The sequence below is a fragment of the Leptidea sinapis genome, chromosome 19 (genome assembly GCF_905404315.1).
Source record: "Leptidea sinapis chromosome 19, ilLepSina1.1, whole genome shotgun sequence".
Lineage (NCBI taxonomy): Eukaryota > Metazoa > Arthropoda > Insecta > Lepidoptera > Pieridae > Leptidea > Leptidea sinapis.
The window spans coordinates 3,296,726-3,319,255 of record NC_066283.1 but is presented as its reverse complement, the minus strand read 5'-3'; the positions used below and the strand labels follow the sequence as shown (position 1 = coordinate 3,319,255).

The following is a 22,530-nucleotide window of genomic DNA, read 5'->3' as shown; positions in this document are numbered from 1 at the left end:
TGTTACAGATTTAATTTGTATAAGCTTATACATGTTATGTAATATATAACCCGCGGGGGTTTTGTTGAGTCAGTGACAGACCTTGTCATATACGGCTAGTGGTAGGCAGTCGTCAGTAATCTGACGGTACTTTTTATGAGCATTTCATTTAGTAGCAGAAATAGTAGGATTCTTACATTGATATTGTTTCATGAATAAAACCGCACGTTTTTTTTAAGACAATAAGGGACGAGACGAACAGGACGTTCAGCTGATGGTAATTGATACGCCATGTCCATTACAATGCAGTGCCGCTGAGGATTCTTGAAAAACGCAACGCTCGTCACCTTACGACATAAGATGTTAAGTGTCCGTTGCCCAATAATTTCACTAGCTACGGCGCCCTTCGAAGCAATAATGCTTACACATTACTGCTTCGCTGCAGAAACAGGCGCCGTTGTGGTACCCATAATTTAGCCAGCATGCTGTGCCGGAAAGGACCGGAGGGTTGGAGTGTGCCCATAACAAATTTTAGACCGGACTCTTATACAAACAAATGTCATGTAATATCAATTTCAAATGACGAAAAATCACTGAAAAATAAATGTGTCATGTGGACAGCAAAACCAGTTATCTCGCGCTGAGATGGCCCACTTGCGCCTGGCTGCTGGCGCCGCGATGCTGAAGATCTGCGAGCAGAAGGGAGTGGGAGACCAGTTCACGGCGGAACAGTTCTACAACCTGTCGCATCTTATGATCGTAAGTACCCGTTCGTTTTGTGCGAGTGTGATAACTAATTCAAATATTTTTATTCAAAATAGGATATTACTTATTGAAAGTCAAAAAGTACCACCCATTCGAAAGAGTAGCGTCAGACCTGAGAAGAACGGGCGAAAGAAACTCAGCGGGCTTCTTTTTTTTCCATAAAAAATATGGTGACAATGTAATATCGTACAATAAAACTAATTATTTAATGAGGGTGGTCGCTCCATTCACAATATGTGGTATTTTTAAGAATGTAATTTATGTTATAGTAACCTTTACCACACGAACGTTTTTTAACAATTCTTTTGAATTTCATAGTACATTTGTTTTGACTTAGCCGACTAGTAGGTTTAATAAGTGTATGTCTGTTCATAGTGTTAACGGTTGGTGGTTATGACAGTTTCTAGAAAATAATTTGTGTGCCTATGTAAATACATAATATTTTCAAAAATATATTGGAGCAACAGTTAAAATGTTAATATCTTTACATTTTGCTCTCAATTATTCTTTAGGATCCATTCGATACTGAGCCCTACAACTCGTCCCACATCACCAAGCCCTTACTCGCCTCTTACGACACTCATGATGAATGCCACTTGGTATGGTAACGGTACTTTTTATAATACTTCACCAACAAATTCACGATCAGGTGTACTGGCCGCTCGTTTTCCTTCTATTCCAAAAATAAATCAGTAAAATAAATAACATTAAAAAAGAAATCAAACAATACTCTTCAAATTACAAAGAACGCCTAAGAACTCAATCAAAACTCTTCAAATTACAAAGAACACCTAAGAACTCAATCAAAACTCTTCAAATTACAAAGAACACCTAAGAACTCAATCAAAACTCTTCAAATTACAAAGAACACCTAAGAACTCAATCAAAACTCTTCAAATTACAAAGAACACCTAAGAACTCAATCAAAACTCTTCAAATTACAAAGAACGCCTAATAACTCAATCAAATTCTTCAAATTACAAAGAACTCCTAAGAACTCAATCAAAACTCTTCAAATTACAAAGAACACCTAAGAACTCAATCAAAACTCTTCAAATTACAAAGAACACCTAAGAACTCAATCAAAACTCTTCAAATTACAAAGAACACCTAAGAACTCAATCAAAACTCTTCAAATTACAAAGAACACCTAAGAACTCAATCAAAACTCTTCAAATTACAAGGAACACCTAAGAACTCAATCAAATTCTTCAAATTACAAAGAACTCCTAAGAACTCAATCAAATTCTTCAAATTACAAAGAACGCCTAGCAATTCATCCAAACCCATTGGCAGTTGAGTTTCTCACTATAAACTATCCACAGAGAATCCAAAATAGCATTGTGGAATTGGACTTGAAGTAAAGGACGAAAGACTGACCATTTTTGCCACAAAAGTCTAGATATCCAACTCATCTGCTCATAGTTTGACTATAGTTAGACTGATTGCAGATATTTAAAAAAAACTCCGATGGGGTTATGTAACACTGTTCATAAAAGGCTATAAATTGACAAGATCAAATAAGGCCTGAATAACCGTTATTAATTAATTTATCTTATAATAGTTGAGCACTTGTTAAAGGAATGTGTCCGATTTCAGTCTAGTAGAGACAAAATTGTAGGACTTATGGGTTTGAACAGATTTGATACGGGCATGTTTGTAAATATACTTGCCCGCCCTGCATCTAAGGATGCCATAAGTCTGTTTGAATTCATAAGTCTTATTGTTTGAACGCTATAGATATAACTTGTTTTTGGTTTTATTAACTTTTTTTTTTAGTTTGTTAAGTTAAGAATTTTGTTTTTCTTTTGTCTTTTTAATGTACTTAGATTATAATGGGGCCGACATGTACTGTATACGTATAAAAAGCCCCTAAATCAATAAAGAATAAAAAAATCTTATGATATTTACTTTTTTTTTTTGCAGGACGAAGTTCCCCAAGTCAGAGAGGCTTTTGCAGCAAAGTTACACAAAGGATTGTCAAAGGTAATTAAAATTATTCAAATTGTTTAGCTATATAATATAATAGAAAATATATATAATAGAAAATAATATGATGTTAACTTAATTTATGAATTTACGATCGATATTTACGATCTATGTGAACGGTTGGCTCAGTTGGTCAGGGGCGCTAGTAGGAGTCCCACTACGTTCGTAAATTTTGTTTACAAATTTAATTTTAATTAGTTGTATTATGTATGTATATTTTTATACTTTAATACGTTAAGTAGGTCGTGCCCGTGCGTTCTTTTAATATTTTATACTTTATAATTTTTTCTATATTGGCTAACTAGGCTTATTCAATTTATAAGGACCTTATGACGACCTGTATAGCCGAGTGGTTAGCGATCCTACCTACTAAGCTAGAGGTCCCGGGTGCGAATCCCGGTAGGTGCAAGCATTTATAGATGAATATAGATGTTTGTTTCCGAGTCATGGATATTTAAATGTATTTATGTATGTTTATATGAATTTATGTATGTTTAAGTAAGTATATTGTATTAAATATATCATTGTCTTGTAACCCATAACAAAGGCTATATATGCTTAACTTGGGGCAAGATAATTTGTAATAAAAAGTGTGTCAATATTATAACGAATATCGTTTTAAATTGTAGGGTATACCAAACAAATGTCTGCCGCTGGACTTCATGGGTATGTACGCCCTGGCGGGTCGAGAGCCGGACCGCAGGATCCGCGGGCTGGTGCGTCAGTACATGATGGCGGACGTGGTGCGGCGGAGGGAGTACGTCCGGAACATTACCATCGGCACTAAAGGTATGTCATTCGTGCTGAGATTCTTAGAATATTGTTTTTTATGACAATAATCGACGAGACGAGCAGGACGTTCAGCTCATGGTAATTCAGCTATGCCTATTACAATGCAGTGGAAATCAGGATTCTTGAAAAACTGAAAAAATTCTGAGCGTCACTACAATCATGCTCATCACCTTCAGAGTTCAGACATTAGATGTTAAGTCTCATTTGCACAGTAATTTCACTAGCTACGCCCTTCAGATCGAAACACAATAACGCTGATACATAATTGCTTCACGGCAGAAAAAAGCGCCGTGTGGTACCCATAATCTAGCCGGCATCCTGTGCAAAGGAGCCTCCCACTGGTTAAATAATAATGATATGTTACACCCTTTGGGTGAGAATAGGGTTTTTCACCAGTATGTATTCTAATATGGGTCTTTAAGCTACCAGATTGAACGAAATTCTTACCACACACATTGCATGAATAAGGTTTTTCACGTGTATGTATTCATTTATGTGTCTTAAGATGACTAGAGAATTTAAAGCTCTTGTCACAACTATTACAAGAATAAGGCTTGTCACCAGTATTTTTTCTTCTATGTACCCTTAAATATATGCACTCATTGTACTTTCCTCCACTAACACTATTCGAGTAGGACAATTTATCTGTATGTATTGTTTTTTATCCCTTTGAATCTATAGATAGATTGAATATATATATGAACTTAGACATAAACTCAAGAACATGTTAAGAAACCTAAATTACGAAGCTACTGAGAATCCTATTCGTTAACCACTACTTATATTAGGTATAGCATTTGATAAATAAAATACACACACACACACACACACACACACACACACACACACACACACACATACACACACACACACACACACACACACACACACACACACACATACACACACACACACACACACACACACACACACACACACATACACACACACACACACACACACACACACATACACACACACACACACACACACACACATCCATACACACAAACACACAACACACGCCCTAAATTATATATAAAATAGTTTTTTTGTGTTCATAATTTGTTGCATAACTTCCATTGTTAGACCTTAAAATATGTTGATGTTTGTTATTTGACATTTTACATCGCACAACTGGGAAGAGGATGACCCCCGTGTCACGGGCTGTCCTAGTTTGGGGGTCGAGGGTAAATTTAAGCAAAATTGTATTTTTTTTGCAACAAATAAAGATTTATTATTATTGAATTTTTTCCAAGTAGTATGTACCCATATCCTCTTCATTATGAAACCATATAATTATATCCTTAATTTATATAAATTTTAGTACTTAGACATTTTTGACTGTATAAATCACACTGTTCACTGTTACCATCGAATGATGTGTTAATCTTTAATTGTTACATATATCAGAATTGTACCTAGCATAAGTTTATATAAATGTGTAATATATGTAATGTTGATGATACAAATAAATAAATAAATGTTGTTCCATTAATATTATTGGAGAGCTACTTCTCTTCAGGATGTATTCTGCTATATACCTTTATATTTGTCGCCAGTGGAGCGTGCTATGAGCCAGTTGCAACACATAATGCCGGACTATATGCTCGTGTTCGCCGTACCCGTTCTCACGCACGACCCCAGCTTTCAGGCCTATGACAACGTGCCCCAGCTCAAGGTAAACATGAGAAAGAAAGAAAAACATATTTTTCACAAAACACTCACCCCCTTATTCATAATAGTCTAACTAACTTAAAGCATTGCTAATTCTCACTCTGTCTTCTTCTATTGACTTAAGTCAGAAACTTAAAGTTAGCGGACCATTATGAATAAGGGGGTCACAGGTTACACTTTATATAAAAAGATAAAAGTACAAGACAAACCAAATAAGATCGAAATTAAATAGTAATTGATTTAATATAAGAGAGTTCTTGAGCAGTGCAGGAAATGGGTCACCGACTCGGGATTATCTGTGACACGGCCGTGGCTATTAAACAGCACTGATTTTCAGCAGTGCCTGTTTAACTTTGGCGATACAGTGTGGTCTTTATATAATTAATAATTCAATAAGACATTAATAATAATATATACATGAATCTTAATACAAAAAAATATATAGAAGCATTAAAAGAAACATATAGCAACAAGCATATCTTCATTTACTTATATCAACTATTTTACCGACATCGCGACTGATAGGTGGCTAATGTGTTTTCGATTTCATAATAAGGTTTATTTTTTATGACAAGATGACCAGGTTGTTCAGCTGAACAGCTGAAGATGGTAATTGATACGCCCTGCCTATTACAATACAGTGCCGCTCTTCGCTACAATAACTGCGATCGTCACCTTAAGACATAAGATGTTAAGTCTCATTGGCCCAGTAATTTCGCTAGCTACGGCGCCCTTCAGACCGAAACACAGTAATGCTTACACATGACTTCTGCTTCACGGCAGAAAACGCTTTGTGGTATCCATAATCTAGTCTCCGCGTCGTTTTGTCTCACAGCCTCGTGTCGTCGTAATTTATTTGATAAATTGCAAAATTGAGATGTATCTAGACGTATGTAGAAACGCTGTAAATAGTTTTTCAAACTGATAATAGATAATTGATTAAAAGAGACATTCTAAAATACGTGAAAACGTTTTCATCATTTAGTAGGTCTCGAAATAAGGTGTGGATGCTCTACAGTGTTCTCTTTTCACGTTATTCGGATGAATCCAAACGGTAAGAACCGCCACTGGATAAAAAAAACACGTTTAAAAAAAACCGACTTCAAAAACTGAAAAGTATCAAATAACTAAAAATTTAATTTAATACACCTCTTATGCACACCCTTACTTTTAATATGACCCTTACTTTTAATGAAGTCGGTTTTTTTTGTTTTACTTTTTAGTGTCAGTTAATAACAATGTATAATCAACAAATCTAAAAAAGCCGTACAAAAAAAAACAATTATATCATCCACGTAGACAAAAATTTTCATAAAAAATCTTCGTAAAATGAAAAGTACTGGGCAAAACTATGTAAAATTTTATGGGACCAAATGATATCTGTTCTGCATCGAACTAAAGAAGAATTACGTAAATCGGCTCATAAATCTCAGAGTAATCGGTGTACATACATAAAAAAACTACCGACCGAATTACCGTTTTTGAAGTCGGTTAACAAATTCATTTTAAATAATTTTTTTACAATAATAATTTCGTTTTGTTCTTGTATTGTACTGTCAAACTGTGCGCCAAAAGTTATCTCATAGAATTAATGAAACAGAAACACAATTTGAAATTAAAAAATATTATGAATAGAAATAAAAAACTTATCCTATCTCTCAAGTTGGATCAGACTGCACATAATGTTCAAAATTTGATTCAAGTCGGCTCAGTAGTTTAGCAGTGACATGAAATTTTTATCTATATGATTATATGTATATGTATGTAAAAATATAAATAACTATTAATGTAAATAACCTCATATCATGGAGTTATTGAAGTATATCTCGTGTTGCAGATGGTGAAACAATGCCTCTGGTTCATCTTGGAGCCACTGATCACTCGGAACGACTTCTACTGCTACGGCTTCTACAAGAGTCTCATAGAGGAGATGAAACTCCACAAGGACGCGCTCAATGAGAATGACGATGCCGTCAATTATGTGAGTTTGTTTTATTTTGTATAAATTTGTGTCGAACAGCTCGTTCTATTGGCCATCACATTCTCCGGTCGCAAGAACCAATTTCATGTCAAAAATTAAAAAAACAATACAGATTCTGTAAACAAATCACATTTTACCAGAATTATTTGATATTAAGCAGGCTACAGGTTGTTTTTTTTTCGTAAAAAATTGTCTGTATGTATTGTTAAAACGTCATTTTATATCACAGAAACTGTGGGCGACATGCGATCTTGCCATGTCGGTGATCTGGGCTCGCTCAACCACGTTCGAGCTTCGCGAGTTCCCCACCGATGTCCGCATCCCCACTATGTACTTCGCGCCGCAGCCAGAGTTCTTCGCCAACTCTAGAGTGTTCCTGCCGCCAGAGCTACAGGTAATCTGTCTTCTCTCTCAGAGCGCCATTTTTAACCGACTTCAAAAAAGGATGAGTTCTCAATTCGACTGTATTTTATTTATGTTGCGTAAAAGTACCGCCAATAAAACAATAAACAACATTTCAAAATAAAATTGTCTAATTACATAAATATACATTATTTGGGCTGTTCTTTTAATAGTCTTTTTTAAATTATAAAAGACCATAGACAAAACATCGTAGGGTTAAAAAAACTGAGACGACTTTTGAAACGTGTGTGCAGTCAAGATTTGTTATCTGTTTGCTGCAAAGTTTTTAAAGTGAAACTTCTTTACAATCGTTGTGATTTCAAAACGGATGCAACGGAAAAAACGACAGGTAAGAGACACAAATACAAAAATGTGTAGGATGAAGCCGACAAAGAATGAGACAGAAATATGCATACTATTGAAGTGAAAACTTCTTTATCATCGTTGTGATTTGAAAGTCGATGAAACGAAAAAGCGTTAGTAAAAAGAGCAGTCACATCAATTCATAATATTTAACATGGGAGATAATGAGATAGGAAGCATAATACAATGTTTTGGTACCAGGCGATCATAGTTAAAGAAGAGATTGTCTTAAGTATGGCGCGAGTATACCTTAATATATTTTGACTCCAAACGAGCGACGTATTACTACATAGACACCAGGAGAACATATTATTATATATATTAGTGGTGGTAGGAATGTCTTTCATAGCGGTTGAAATCATGTGTCATCCTAGCAACACGTACCAGGAATTCATATGCAGTTTAGAGGTTCATGCTCCATGCAGGTTTCACTTCTGATATTTGTACGCACGCAATGTTTTTTTTACCTCTTCTTTTTACGTCTTATTTAGTTGTAACAAACACGAACCACACAGAATGCTGTGTGTTTTGTGTTTGTTATTAATAAAGTTTTCATTCATTCAAAGTATCTCACTCAAAGTATGAGCGTGAAAAATACAGCTTACGATTTCAATAAATATTCGATACGACCATTGAGGTGCAGGAGTGCGGTTCTCAGACGCAAGTATTGTGACGTCACATATAATAGTCTAATAATGTATTTTCAGTTCCAACCAAAGCGACCCAACACAGAGACGACAATACCGCGCGGAAGAAAACGTCAGCGCGCAAACGAAAAGGACATAGAAATCTCCAACGAGTGTGAGGTAGGTCTTATGTTCTAAACTATAAGGTGTATATTCGCTCGTACATTTACGGCTCATTTACATTGCATTATTCGACAAGTTTTTTTTGTCAGATACATTGAATCAAATATATACATCCGCCGTAGATCAGTTTAAACCATAAACTTAGTATGCCATCGTAATAGACAAACACTCTCCTCATTACGGTGAGACTAAATTTAAAATGTTCATTCTAGATTTACAGATGTGTAAGTTAGCGAAGTGTGTAGTATTTTACTTTTAGACAATCCCTGTGACAAATATCTATAAAATTTATCATAATCTTTAGAAAATAGTGTATTTACTGCGTATATAAAATGTTATACAAAATATTTTAGTAAGTTTTTCTATGAAAATAAGCACCACGAAAGCAGTATAGAAGAATTAGTATTTACCTGTGAAATGTTTATTTAGTTGGATTGTTGTTTGTATGTAACAACACAATCTAATACAGAACACGACACCATTATATTTTTTAATTAATATCTGTTAAAACACAGAACAAGTACGATAAAAACACTAAAATTAAAATGCGGTCCAATTTGACAGGAGACTAATGGACACTAAATTGTTTTAAAACGGTTTCAAGTTCCGTCTATTCAGTCTCTTTCTCACACCTAGGTTTTTATGTAAGGATAGTTGTCTCCCTCCCACACAGGGTTCGTCTATTACGTTAGTATACTAAGTTTATGGTTGAAACAGTGTCAAATTCAACATGATTCTCGAATACGGACCTATCTTATCAAGCAAAACTGATAAACAATGCATATTTCCTATTATATTTGATGATATTATGTTCATAGGAAAGGTATGGCATGTTTGTGGTATGGTTTAGTGTATAGTCAGAATCCATAATACTTGTCCCAAATTAATTATATATTTGTATGAATATACAAATGGTAAGAAATACACTTAAATGAATATTACTTTCGCAGAGACTGTTTGTGAATAGTTCATTCGTAGGTATTAACTAAAGCACAATTAGTTTCATTCGTAGTTTTTTAATGACTTCCAATGTAATATTAGCATTACTGTAATATACATTAAATTAATTAATACTTTTAGTGAGCTTTCTCACCTTTTTAAGCTATTCAATGTACCTCCCGCGTATTTTGTTACCGACAATACTGTCTTGGTTTGAAACAGAAACGTTTGTGTGGTAAAGGTTACTATAACATAAATAACTTTCTTAATGATACCACAGATTGGGAATGGAGTGACCGCCGTCAGGCTATTAAATAATAAGTTTAATTGTACAATATTACTTTATAAACATATTTATTCGATGAAAAAAAAAGCCCGCTGAGTTAGAAGAATGGACGCAAGCAACAGCTTGCGTCCATTCTTCTCAGGTCTGAGGCATTCATAATTTTTCATTTCATTCATTCATTTTGGAATGGATGGTAGTTTTTTGACTTTCAATAAGCCATGTCACATCCTATTTTGAATAAAAATATTTAAATTTAAATTTGAATTTGACTGGTTCAATTTCGGTGTTACTAATGTAACACAAAAATCTGTAAAATATAGAATTTCATTTATTGAGATGTTCCAGTGCAGTGATTACACTATCGGATTATTTCTTATATCATTACCAATCAAAAATCTAATAGGGATGTCTAAATAATGTCGATAAACGAGAATAAAATTAATGTTCTTAACTGATACTGGATCACCGTCCGAATTTTTCCTCGGAATAAAGGAGTAAACAATAACTCCAGCCATGAATAAAATAGACAGTTTTTATTAAGAATTAAATATTTAATCTTGAAAGAATGATTATAGTTGCATTGCAATGATTGTAGTAACTATAATATGCAGTTACTAATAGCAAAAAGTTGTTTTTGTTTGTTAACAATGAAATACTTGTGGTGCGGGGGCCGGGCGCATTTTGCGTTTTTCGAATTTTGGCATGAGCGTGGGCAGTTCAGAAGGCTTAACTGTGATGAAATGAATCTTAATAATGTAAGATTCATTTCATCACAGTTCAATCAAATGTCTCATAGAAAAATCAGTGTGAAATTAATGAAGTGGAACCAGTGGGAGGCTCCTTTGCACAGGATGCCGGCTAGATTATGGGTACCACAACGGCGCCTATTTCTGCCGTGAAGCAGTAACGTGTAAGCATTACTGTGTTTCGGTCTGAAGGGCACCGTAGCTAGTGAATTTACTGGGCAAATGAAGTCTCATTTAAGTCTAACATCTTATGTCTCTGAGTGACGAGCGCAGTTGTAGTGCCGCTCAGATTTTTTTGGGGTTTTTCAATAATCCTGAGCGGCACTGCATTGTAATGGGCAGGGCGTATCAATTACCATCAGCTGAACGTCCTCCTCGTCTAGTCCCTTATTTTCATTTAAAAAAAATGAAATTGTTTAAATTTTGCTATCATTTTATTTTAAACAATAATTGTCGGTTAAAAAAAATCAGTGTGACATTAATAAAATTCTTCAATCCTTGGGGGATTGGCTCACCACTCCTCCACGCATCTTATATTTATAATTGCTTTGTATCTCAATTCAAAAAAATCCGTGAGAACCTCCAACAATGCTATCAATGTCTATTTAAACAATTGTCTGATAGAAAAAATTGTGTGAAATTAATTAAATTCATAAAACTAAGTTTAAAATTCATAAACTTTTTTTTAATTCATATTGATATTGACACACTTTACACTAATTATCTTGCCCCAAATTAGGCATATATAGCCTGTGTTATGGGTTGCAAGACAACGATATATTTAATACAATATACTTACTTAAACATACATAAATACATATAAACATACATGACTCGGAAACAAACATCCATATTCATCATATTTATGCTTGCACCTACCGGGATTCGAACCCGGGACCTATAGCTTAGTAGGTAGGATCGCTAATCACTCGGTTATACAGGTCGTCATATTACAACGATTGTATGATAGAAAAATAACTGTGAAATCAATAAACTTGTTCAATTAAATCTCTTTATCTCATTTTAAACAATTGTCCGAAATGTGTGTACATCTTTAAAATTATAACAAAGCTCACGGACGATTAAAAAAAGAAGGACTCCGCGCCGTGATATTAGCAAATGAAGCACCATTATGCTAGTGTGTGTGCGGTTACGGGGGATACTAGTTACACAATTTTTTCTCCCTTAAATAATCATATATGGCCACAAATACTTATATAGTATCGTTTTTACACTTTTTCACAACGCACGACGGCACTTTTAAAATATTTTATTGAGACTCAAACAGATCACTGTCACAGACGATGACAATAATTCTCATAATGGCCGCCTATCGGCCTGTAGTAGTGTAAGTGTGTGCGTGGGGCTATGTATTTACACGTTACACGGCTTGTTTTGGTGCTACATTATTATGTAAGGTGACACGGAGTCCTTATTTTTTTTACTAGTCCGTGACTAAGCTATCATTTTTAATTTAAATAAAACAAAGTAGAAATATAAGTGTGAAATGAAAAGAATTGTTCAAACAATGCTATCTATATCAATTTAGACTAGGGCTTCCAATCCCGCAATACCGAGATCTCGATATTGAAAAAAAGCTTGCATGCGATGCAAAATAGGATAATCTGCGTGAATTTTTATTCTTAATAACTCAAATTATTAACTGTTTCGTATTTTCGTGATGTTTATTGATACATCATTTTAGAATAGAATAAAAATTTTAAGCGTGTGTACGTGAATGAAAGGTTCGTTGAACCTTAAAAGGAATATCGACCACAAGTGTGGAAGCAGAAAGGGCATTTTCTGGCCAGGCGATAGAGTAAAATGTGCTGTAGTTTGGCAGACGACAGTTTGGAAATGTTGTATTTCCTTCGCAAACATTTTCAGTTAATATTAAAAACTGAAAAACTTAATCATTAACTAATAATTTATCAGTTTAAAATGTGTTTTTTTTGGTTGATTTTGTAATTTTGCGTTGTGTATTTTTTGAAAACGATTTGTTTTGTTTTGCTTATTATTCAGAATTTGTTATTGTTTTTTTTTTGTCAAAAAACACTATAATTTGATTGATCTCATTTTAATAGTAATATGTACGTAAGTAACTGTGGAGTTGATAAATTCATTGTTTTAAAATGTGCATATTTTCATTATGCGGGATCCCGCAAATACCTAGATCCCGCGGGATTGAAAATTCGTAGTCCCGCAAATGCCGAGATTTAATACAGCCAGCGAGATTGGAAGCCCTAATTTAGACAAATGCCTGATAGAAAAAAAAGTGTAAAATCAATAAAATTCTTCTAAATTAGAGCTATTTGCAACTAGTTGCTTCAACCAAGCCAGTTTGTCTGTAACATACCATCATTATTGTTACAAGCTTATCATTGGTCTTTCCGGATTTATTGATGTGAAGGTAAATCTAATCTGTTTGGCAATAGAGTTTTTTTACATTGGTTTTTCTATAAATGCTTGGATCTATATTTGCTTGTGACGATTTGCATCTAATGATTGGTACATTAGATTTTTCTTTTTAATTTGCTGCGATTTTGTATTCTCTAGGCATTTATTGTTTTTAAATATTTGCCAAATACTTGCTGTGTAGTACTCTTACCAATCCTGCTTGAATAATGGAGATTAAGTATTTGAATATAATATATAAACCTAAATTAAATGCTGTTAAAGAACCACAGCCTTGGTTGACCAAATTATACTACTCCACTAATGTTTTGAGTTTTCTTGTGTGTTAATTCCGCCAATATTCTTCTTCAAACAATTCGACACGTGTTTCGCCTCTACACGGCGCATCCTCAGGAGATGTTGACTCGCCAAACTCTGGCACGAAACTCAGTCTCGAATAGACGAATATTGGCGGAATTAACAGTCAAGAAAACTCAAGAAAATCTGGATAATTATGGATTTCCAAAAAATAACGCCTGCTTCAATTTTTTTTTTAATTATACTAAAATAGCATCATTGAATTTTCGAAAGAACAATTTTAGTAGGCAGGAAATTATTGAAAATGTTTGATTTAAATTATAAATTAATTTAAAAAAAACAGTATTATTTACACTCTTTCATAGTATGGTTAATAAGAGTTAAATATGGGAAGTAATTCAATTTGAAAATTACACAAAAGGATTGCATTTAGACGACGCTCTCCATCACACTTGCGAGAAAAATACAGACTTCGTTATTAAATGTTGGTTTAAAAAAAACTGTATAACCGAATTAAATTAAAAATGCTCCGTATACAAACATTTAATTTCGTTTGAGGTACAAAATTTGTTCGGCGGGCTGATTATGTAAAACTTAGCAGTACCTAGCGATAGCAGTAGCAGTGTGGCAGCAACCACACACGATCGGTCGCAATATGTCAATAGAATTCCTATTACGCAAGCCGATCGCACGTCTATTGCTCGCCTGTCGCAAAGAGGATGTAAATGATACGTACCGAATAAGAGACGTATAATCTTCGCGCTCCAAATACCACAGTGTCTGAAGACGAAGGTTTTCACCAATGTGTGTTGCCAGTGATGACTTACGGTACGCAGACGTGGTCGCTAACTATGGGCCTTATGAGAAAGCTCATGGTTGCTCAGAGGGCAGTGGAGAGGGCTATGCTCGGAGTTTCCCTGCGAGATCGAATCAGAAATGAGGAGATCCGTAGGAGAACCAAAGTCACCGACATAGCTCGAATGATTGCGATACTGAAGTGTCAGTGGGCAGGGCACATAGTTCTACGGAGAGATAGCCGCTGGGGCAGTGATGTCCTGGAATGGCGACCACGTACCGGAAGACGCAGTGTCCGTAGGCCCCCCATAAGATCGACCGACGATCTGGTCAAGATCGCCGGTCGTTGGACCGATCGTCTTGGAAAACGTCTTCCAGGTCATGATAATGATGATGAATAAGAGGCGGAACTGCCTAAGTAAAAATTGAAATAAAGTTAGGATGAAACGTGCAGTGAGTTTTGACATAAGTTTGAAAAAGTAATCGACGAAATATAATCCCTTTAAGTTTGAAAGCGAACAGTTGCTTAAAACGTAGTGGATTTCGGCTATCTCCGTTTTTTACAAGATTTGTCGTCATTTGTCAATCTACAAAAGACTCCACGTTTCATACAATTGCATACAATCGCTTTTTTCTTAGGGTATGTTCCGATGTGCACTGCGAGCACTGCACAGTGCTATCACTGTAGAAAAAATCGTTCCGTTATGGACTGCCAGTATACTGCGGCACTACCCTAGGGAAATATATGACGTCATAAATCGAAGCCATATTCTACTGTGAGCACTGGCGTTTTCGAGGTAAATTACTCGCAGTACTTTGATCACGTGATCAGTCAAAACCACTCCAGTGCCTAACTTTTACGCCTAATATTTTTAGTTTGACAGTACTCCAACAACAGTTTTTTTTAATAATCTAGAAAATTTTAATGCACTCATTTGAATGCCGCGTCAAAAAATGCGACTGACAGTATACGGGATGCGTTCCGTTTTAAACAGTAACCAGTATAACTGGCTATACAGGAACAGCTTCACAGTATGCTAAATTGACGTCACACTTTACAGTGCATATCGGAACATACCCTTAGACAGTTTCGCTAGGCTGGCCTTTCGCAGAATGCTCTTTTCCTATAGATACTAGCGCAACTCGCATTAGGACTATATACTTTTTAACTTTATAACTTTTTGGTACGTTCCATAAGTATGGTCTTTGTCTGTGGTTGAATTTGACAGCAATGATCGCAAGTTTTACGCCTGTCACAAGATTCGTTATCAACCTACCGGGTCTCATGAAAGCATTGCAGTAACACACTGGTGTTTTGTATCTTTCATTATGAACACTAAAGTTCTGTGTCCACGTTATGAAACACATTAACGTATTTTTGTATGAAATGCATGTATGTGCTTTTTAGCAATTGGCTCTTATTAATTATTATTGTTGGAATGGTTAAGCTTACGGATACAAAGTTTTTAGTTTTTTGTACTAGTGCTGTAGTTTGGTTGAAATTGGCACTCTAAACAACCTAACTAATTGACCAACCTACTATTGGTACGTGGGTAACACTGAAAATGTTAAGAACTGGACAGTTAGAAACATTACATGAAAACCTAATGTAGTTTATTGCATTCATTTGTCTTTGTGAATTGGCGGCAAATCTAAAACTCCTTGTTACACGTGAAAATGAACCTAACGCGAGAAAATTTTGGGTCAATGATTTATTATGACTTTTGTTGTGGGCTTACACAACAACAAAGCTATGATAGGCCCCATCTCGTGCCACTACTTCCATTAACATTTGGTTTAACGAGTTTAAGCGTGGACGTAGCAATCTCAATGATGATCCGCGTGAGGGACGTCCTTTAACAGCGACTACTGAAGATAACATCAGTGCTGTGCGATGTATGATAGAAGAAGATAAGAGAGTGACCTATCAGCAGATACGGGCAATCCTAGGCATTGGTATGAGTCAGGTTCAAAAAATATTACACGTACATTTAGGCGTCAGGAAACTTTGTACCAGATGGATTCCCCATACTTTAACCGAGGACCACAAACACCTTCGAACGGACTGGTGTCACCAAATGCTAGATAAGTTCAATGGCGGTGACTCAAATTTGACATCGTCACAGGTGATGAAAGCTGGATATATTGCTACGAACCCGAAACCAAAAGACAATCAGCTCAGTGGGTGTTTCCTTTCGAGGATCGGCCAACTAAGGTAAAGAAAGGAAGTCAAGGAAAAAAGATGATTGCCTCATTCGTTGGTCGGAAAGGTCATTTCGCGACAGTTGTGCTAGAAGATGGAAGGACAGTTACTGCAGACTGGTTTGTCAATCGTTGTTTGCCTGTTGTCTTGGAAAAATTCGACAGCAGCGCCCTCGAAGCAGGATCCTTCTTCACGACGACAATGCTTCAGCGCAATCCGCAAAACAGACTGTTGAATATTTGCCTATGGCAGGTGTTGAGATAATGAGTCATCCGGCATACAGTCCTGACTTGGCGCCCTGCGACTTTTATTTATTCCCAAGAACTGAAGAAAAAATTCGAGGTATTCGCTTTACGAGCCCTGACGATACCGCATCTTCAAGCGTACGAAAATGCCATAGAAGAGACCCCTAAGGAAGAATGGGCCCACTGCTTTTCTTAGTTGTTCCATCGAAAGCGACGATGTGTCGAGAGGAACGGAGATTACTTCCAAAAACAATAAAAGTATTGACTACTTTCTACATTAAGCCGTTTTTCATTTTCTAAACATTTTCAGTGTTACCTAGGTATAATTTTAGAAAATATTGCCGGAAACGACACTTTTGTGTGACAACTTGGGCGGTTTCTTAAAACTAAAATAGAATAATACATAAGAAAGCCCTTATTATCCCTCACAACCAAGAAACCGAAAAAAAAAATTTGAACCGGTTAATGCTTAAGTACATAGAAAACATATTAGTATAACATTCCGTTTTATCTACTTCTCTACTATATTGTACGGTTATTGATTATTTAAGTTCAAAACAAAGGTATCTTTGAATAAATTGGTTAGGAACGGTTTTTTCCACGTATTTCCATCGCTGAATGATTTGACATTGTAATGTTAAATACGAGCGTACGTTTAACTATTTCTCAGGTCAGTACGCTCCTCTCGCAGAACTAACCGGTTGATAAGACTTATTAAATCATACTTTCAACATAAGTCAAAGTCAAAGTTTTATGACAAGGAATGAGACGAGCAGTACGTTCAGCTTATGGTATTTGATATCCGCTCTCCTAAAACTGGGCGGCACTACACTTGCGCTCGTCTCCTTGAGAAATAAGATGTTAAATCTTGTTTGCCCAGTAATTTCGCTAGTTACGGCGCCCTTCTGACCGAAACATAATAATAGCGTAGACATTACTGCTTCACGGCAGAAATAGGCGCCGCTGTGGTACCTATAATCTAGCCGGCATCCTGTGCAAAGGAGCCTCCTACTGGTAAACATCTAATGGTTCCCTATAGTTAATAAGTATTACAAGTTAAATAATTGTCCACAGCCAGCGGAAGCGTCAGAAACACAGATCATAGTGCCCGGACTAGAACAACCACCTGAGACCGATTTAGAAGAGCCGCAAGCCAAACGCAACACCAGTGACTAGTCGTCACACCGTCGCATCCCCGCTGCGCTGTGGCCACGCCCCTTGTGTACGTCTACGTCCTCCATGGACGCGTACAGTGTGAGTGGCGGTCAATAGGCTCTTGTGAACGTACGAACGCCAGTGAATACAGTTTTTCTTTAATAAGTTTCGTTTTTAATTTTCGGACTGGAGTGAGGATCGAAATGTCAACTGTATTTCAAGGGAATAAATTGGTAAACATGTAAAAAATTTTTTAACAATAAGTATACTTAAGTGTCATTTTGCATGTTATTTCGTGTCGCAGTAGTGTATTTTTGTTTCAATGTTTCCAATACTATCTCTATTAAGTTGCTACCACTATAGTAGCCTTGAATTTCTTTTATTTAAAATTATTGACTTTAGTCATTTGTCATAAAATTATAGTTATATAATTTACATGCAGACGTGGTTTAACCACTGACAGATCAAAATATAATAACTGTTAAACTGGACCATTCGTTGCGATTGAAATTATGATAATTCAATTTAATCTTATTTAATTATACAATATATTGTATGCTGCAGAGTATCTGTGGGTCTTAGTTGTTTTATGTCAAATATTTGTATCTAAAATTCAGCTTTGTGGTTTTTAAGGAAACAAATTTATGCATACAAGTGTATAACAGTACCTATATGGCGAATATGTGACAGCCAAACCTTTGTTACTGACTTACACTTAAAAAAGACTGAAGTTACATACTATCCAAATAGTCACCGCCTGAGTACAATTTGGAGAAAAGACGTACAATAAACAACTAAACTCACAATCACACTAAAAATTGTCTGAAGCAAAACTCTGACTACGCGTCTATCAGGCAGAGTTTTCGTTCAGTTGTGTTACGACCGCGCTTTGAATACAACGCCACGCAATGACAAAGTATTTGTGAAGAACTTTTCAAATAGCAGCATATGAAAACATAAAAATGTTTTAAATTAACAATATAATTATTTTGATAAATAATTTCAATTCAATTGCTAAAATAACATGTACTTGCGTCGTGTTCGCGTCTGTTTCGCGCGTGATACTACTACTATACTACTACTATAGTGTTACTAATTCTAATGAGCGTATGCAATAGACTTTGAACATTACTGCTACGAAATAAGGTGTTATTTTGCAAGAATGTTTTAATGTTATCTGTATAAGTAATTAATGTATACGTATATACAACGCGGCCCGGACAGATTTGACGACCTTTTAACAGGCGATTGGGAGTAAAGTTCTTTATAGTACGTCAATATAGATATCTGCTTTTTGAGAACTGTTTTATTGTAAGCACTTATACCGGGCTATATATAATTCGTGTGTTTTGAGTTTCCCGATCTTTCGCTATATACAAGAAGCAAGTATGTAAGTAAACTGGATCCTGCAGACAAACTGTCCAAACAGTTTTGTGGGGCTGTTAGCTCAAGATTCTTTCTGTAAATGATAGTATAAATAAGTAAAAAAAATGTTGTCAGCGAGAACTTATTATCGGTAGATATGTACAGTCTAACTACCTTCATAATTATTGTCGCTACAATTGGTTTAGATAATCTGGAATATATTGTATGGCGTTTGATTTGAATAAGAGGCAAACAATTTTTATACTGACATCATTATATATCATTTATACGTCTAGATAGACTATGACAGCTGTGAAAACGTCGAAAAAAAGAGTTTAGAACTAACCTCTATTCTGCGCAATGCACGCACACTAAAGTATTAAACTTGGCCTGTTTTTATCGGTTATTTAACAGCAAGAGACTATCAAAACGTATAAATTATCTAAGCCTGCATCAATATTTTGAATGATATTTTTATTTTGAGCAATAAAACAATTTTTAAGAGTGCAATCGTTTCTGGGTGATTCGAATACATATTTAAAAGCGACCCTATTGGTCAAAGCGACTTTCAAGTAAAGTAATGGCGATAAATGTCAATTTACAACCAATCATCTGTTTGTATTTTGTTATGTTCTATGACGTCATAGTTCATGCGCACCAAGCACGTTAAAATGGCAGGTTTTAAGTGACCTGTTGGCTGTTTTTAGTAATATTTTTTAAATACTTTGAGTTACTCTTTTGTCATTTAATATTTGCTGTGAATTTAAATTATATTATATTTAAATTTGCATATTTCTATCAACTTCCGCCTCATGACGTCTAAAGCTGTGACAATAGTCAAGGTAGACGCTATACGGCCATTCCCAATATACTATCTACAGATAGAGATAAATTACTAACTTCTACTGTCAGTAATTAGCTGTCAATAATCTGAAACTGTCCCAATATAGCCGAAAAGTCATTCTTATCGCCAGTTCACTGTTGCAATTTCCATACAAACTTAAGCTATAAGCTTACCAGGGATAGAAGTCGTCCCATTGACAGACAGCGTGTACGGATAAGTTGAGTTACCGTCGATAAGTTCATCGGGACAGAAAAGTCAACGATACTTACGATTTTTATCTCAAGTAGGCTGCAACCGCAAATAGACGATAGAAAATAAGGGTAGATAGATATTTGCTAAAATTACAAGTACCCGCTCATGACATCCGTTACTTCGGAGCGACGGGAATGTAGCGTTTGTTAGAGCGTCAAAATATCGAGAAAGCAAGGCTGGGAAACAGAAAAATATTCTAACCGCTTAACACCTCACTACATAGAGAACTTTTAATTCCATTTAGTTTTACATTTACTACAATTATAACGGTGTTTGTTCATTAAAGTTCACTATAAAGGTTTTGTTCCATGAATCGGCTTAGACCGTTTTTTACATCACCGAGATATTTGACTCAATTTCAAGCAATTTGTTATTTTTTAAAGTGATAACCCTCACTTATGGGATTAATTACACAATTAATTAAATTTGAAAACAAAATTTATGAACGGTGAGGGACTCGAACCCGTGACCTCTCGCGTTCCGTGCGAGCGCTCTTACCACCGAGCCAACCGTTCGAGTGCCGTCATGTTTATAAATTTTGATATGTCTTACAATTCGAAGTTTAGTGATATTTACCTAATATTGTTAAGCGCACGAGTGTAACATACCTATTTTTTGGTAGGTATTACGCTCGTCCATTTTTGCGGAATTAACTGGTTATAAGGAATATGAAAAATCTCCCTTAAAGTTAACACTCCGAACGAAAAAATAGATACAAACCGATATTAACCGTTAAATTAAGTAAAACCGGTTACAGGCCTCGCAAGGAACTCCCTAATTTATCCTATAATTAGTGCTGTGCCAAGAGTGTTCCAAACCATTCTAGTTTTTTAAGTTATTTTATTATAATTATAAATGCGTCATTTTTTCATATTTTGTTAATAAACATTATAAATTAAGAATTGTGGTATGAATTTTTTTTTTGCAAAAACAAATGTGTTTTGCATATGCTTTTTGTTTTTTTTTTTTTGAAAAATTTTGTGATGTTTTAATTATTTCCATTTGTATACATCTTGTATAAGATAAGCGAAATTAATCCAGCTATAGTGTGATTATTCGTGTGAGAAAATAGATCTTAACCCAATGACTGACAGATGCATATAAAAGTGAAAATTACTCGGCTATTTACTAAGTATAATTTTCATTTGTTTATTTATTCTTGTCTAACTACAATTTTTTTTAAACACTCAAATCTTAATTGAGTTAATCTGATTGCAGGATGTATTGAATAGTTTTCAATATTTCATTTATTTTAAGCTTGTAATAAAATAAGTTTCTGTTTAAGTGTGATTTTATTATTTTCATATTCAATAAACTCACTTATCAATCGAACGATGACAAGTTATATCGCAGTGGTCGATGTAGTGTCCTATGCTGCGTGATCCGTGATGACCAATGGGAGGAAAGTATTGCGTAACCTATAAGCTCTGTGATTGGCTGTTAACCGGTGCTCGAGCCGGCCAATGAGGATCACAATTGCGTCATCGCCTTCTCGCTCTACGATTGGTTGCTTATGATATCATATAGATTGAGCTTGATTGGTGGGAGGGAGTCCTCGTCTAGAGGTGAGAAAAGTACTCCATGTTTGGCCAAATTTGTAGATTTCATTAATTACTGAACTTAGATGTTCCTTCCAGATGACCACGGAACAATATATTTATATCAAGTATGTCAATTCATGCTGTGACTGAACGGGGAGTGTTTTTAAAAGATTTACAATCTAGGAGATCCAACAAAGGGGACACAAACCTGTGTCCTTTTTAGGTTGAACTGGTCTAAATTTATCAGGCCCCAATCTGTGACTGCGGCAGATTACGAGCAAAGTTGCCATGTGTCAAATTCAATTATAATAATTTTTTCGTAAAAGCTTTTGAAGTTCTTGTAAATATTTACCAATTGATAATATGGAGGTACGTGGTCGCCGTATAACTATTATTAAATAAAATAATACCTTGTCGGTTAGCATGATTGGGTCAAAGAATACTTGGGCATCTTAGCGAGAGTTGAATTTGGGAAAAATTTTTTGGACAACGAAAATATTGATCAAACGCTGGGAGAAACAAACTTTTGGCTAACGAATGACGCTTGACTGTTAGGTATGTTTTAAAAGGCCAGTAACGCTCATTTGATTCCTGAGTGAGGATGTGGGAGGCGGTGATCACATAGCATCTGGTGAATCATATGCAAGTTAACGATTGCATAATATTGTAGCGTATTTGGCTCTGAAAGAG

General features: G+C 35.4%; 1 protein-coding gene across 1 annotated transcript in view; it reads left to right on the top strand.

Moving 5' to 3' along the window:
* Nucleotides 1–21,583, top strand: part of LOC126969876 (sister chromatid cohesion protein PDS5 homolog B-B) — a 56,314-nt gene extending 34,731 nt beyond the window's left edge. Inside the window, exons 12-19 of the mRNA XM_050815460.1 lie at nucleotides 601–738; nucleotides 2,671–2,730; nucleotides 3,363–3,522; nucleotides 5,088–5,206; nucleotides 7,040–7,183; nucleotides 7,413–7,577; nucleotides 8,656–8,754; nucleotides 17,758–21,583. Of these exons, the coding sequence (XP_050671417.1) occupies nucleotides 601–738; nucleotides 2,671–2,730; nucleotides 3,363–3,522; nucleotides 5,088–5,206; nucleotides 7,040–7,183; nucleotides 7,413–7,577; nucleotides 8,656–8,754; nucleotides 17,758–17,859 (987 nt within the window). The 3' untranslated portion in view covers nucleotides 17,860–21,583. The remainder of the gene's footprint in view (nucleotides 1–600; nucleotides 739–2,670; nucleotides 2,731–3,362; nucleotides 3,523–5,087; nucleotides 5,207–7,039; nucleotides 7,184–7,412; nucleotides 7,578–8,655; nucleotides 8,755–17,757) is intronic.
* Nucleotides 21,584–22,530: the final 947 nt, after the last annotated feature.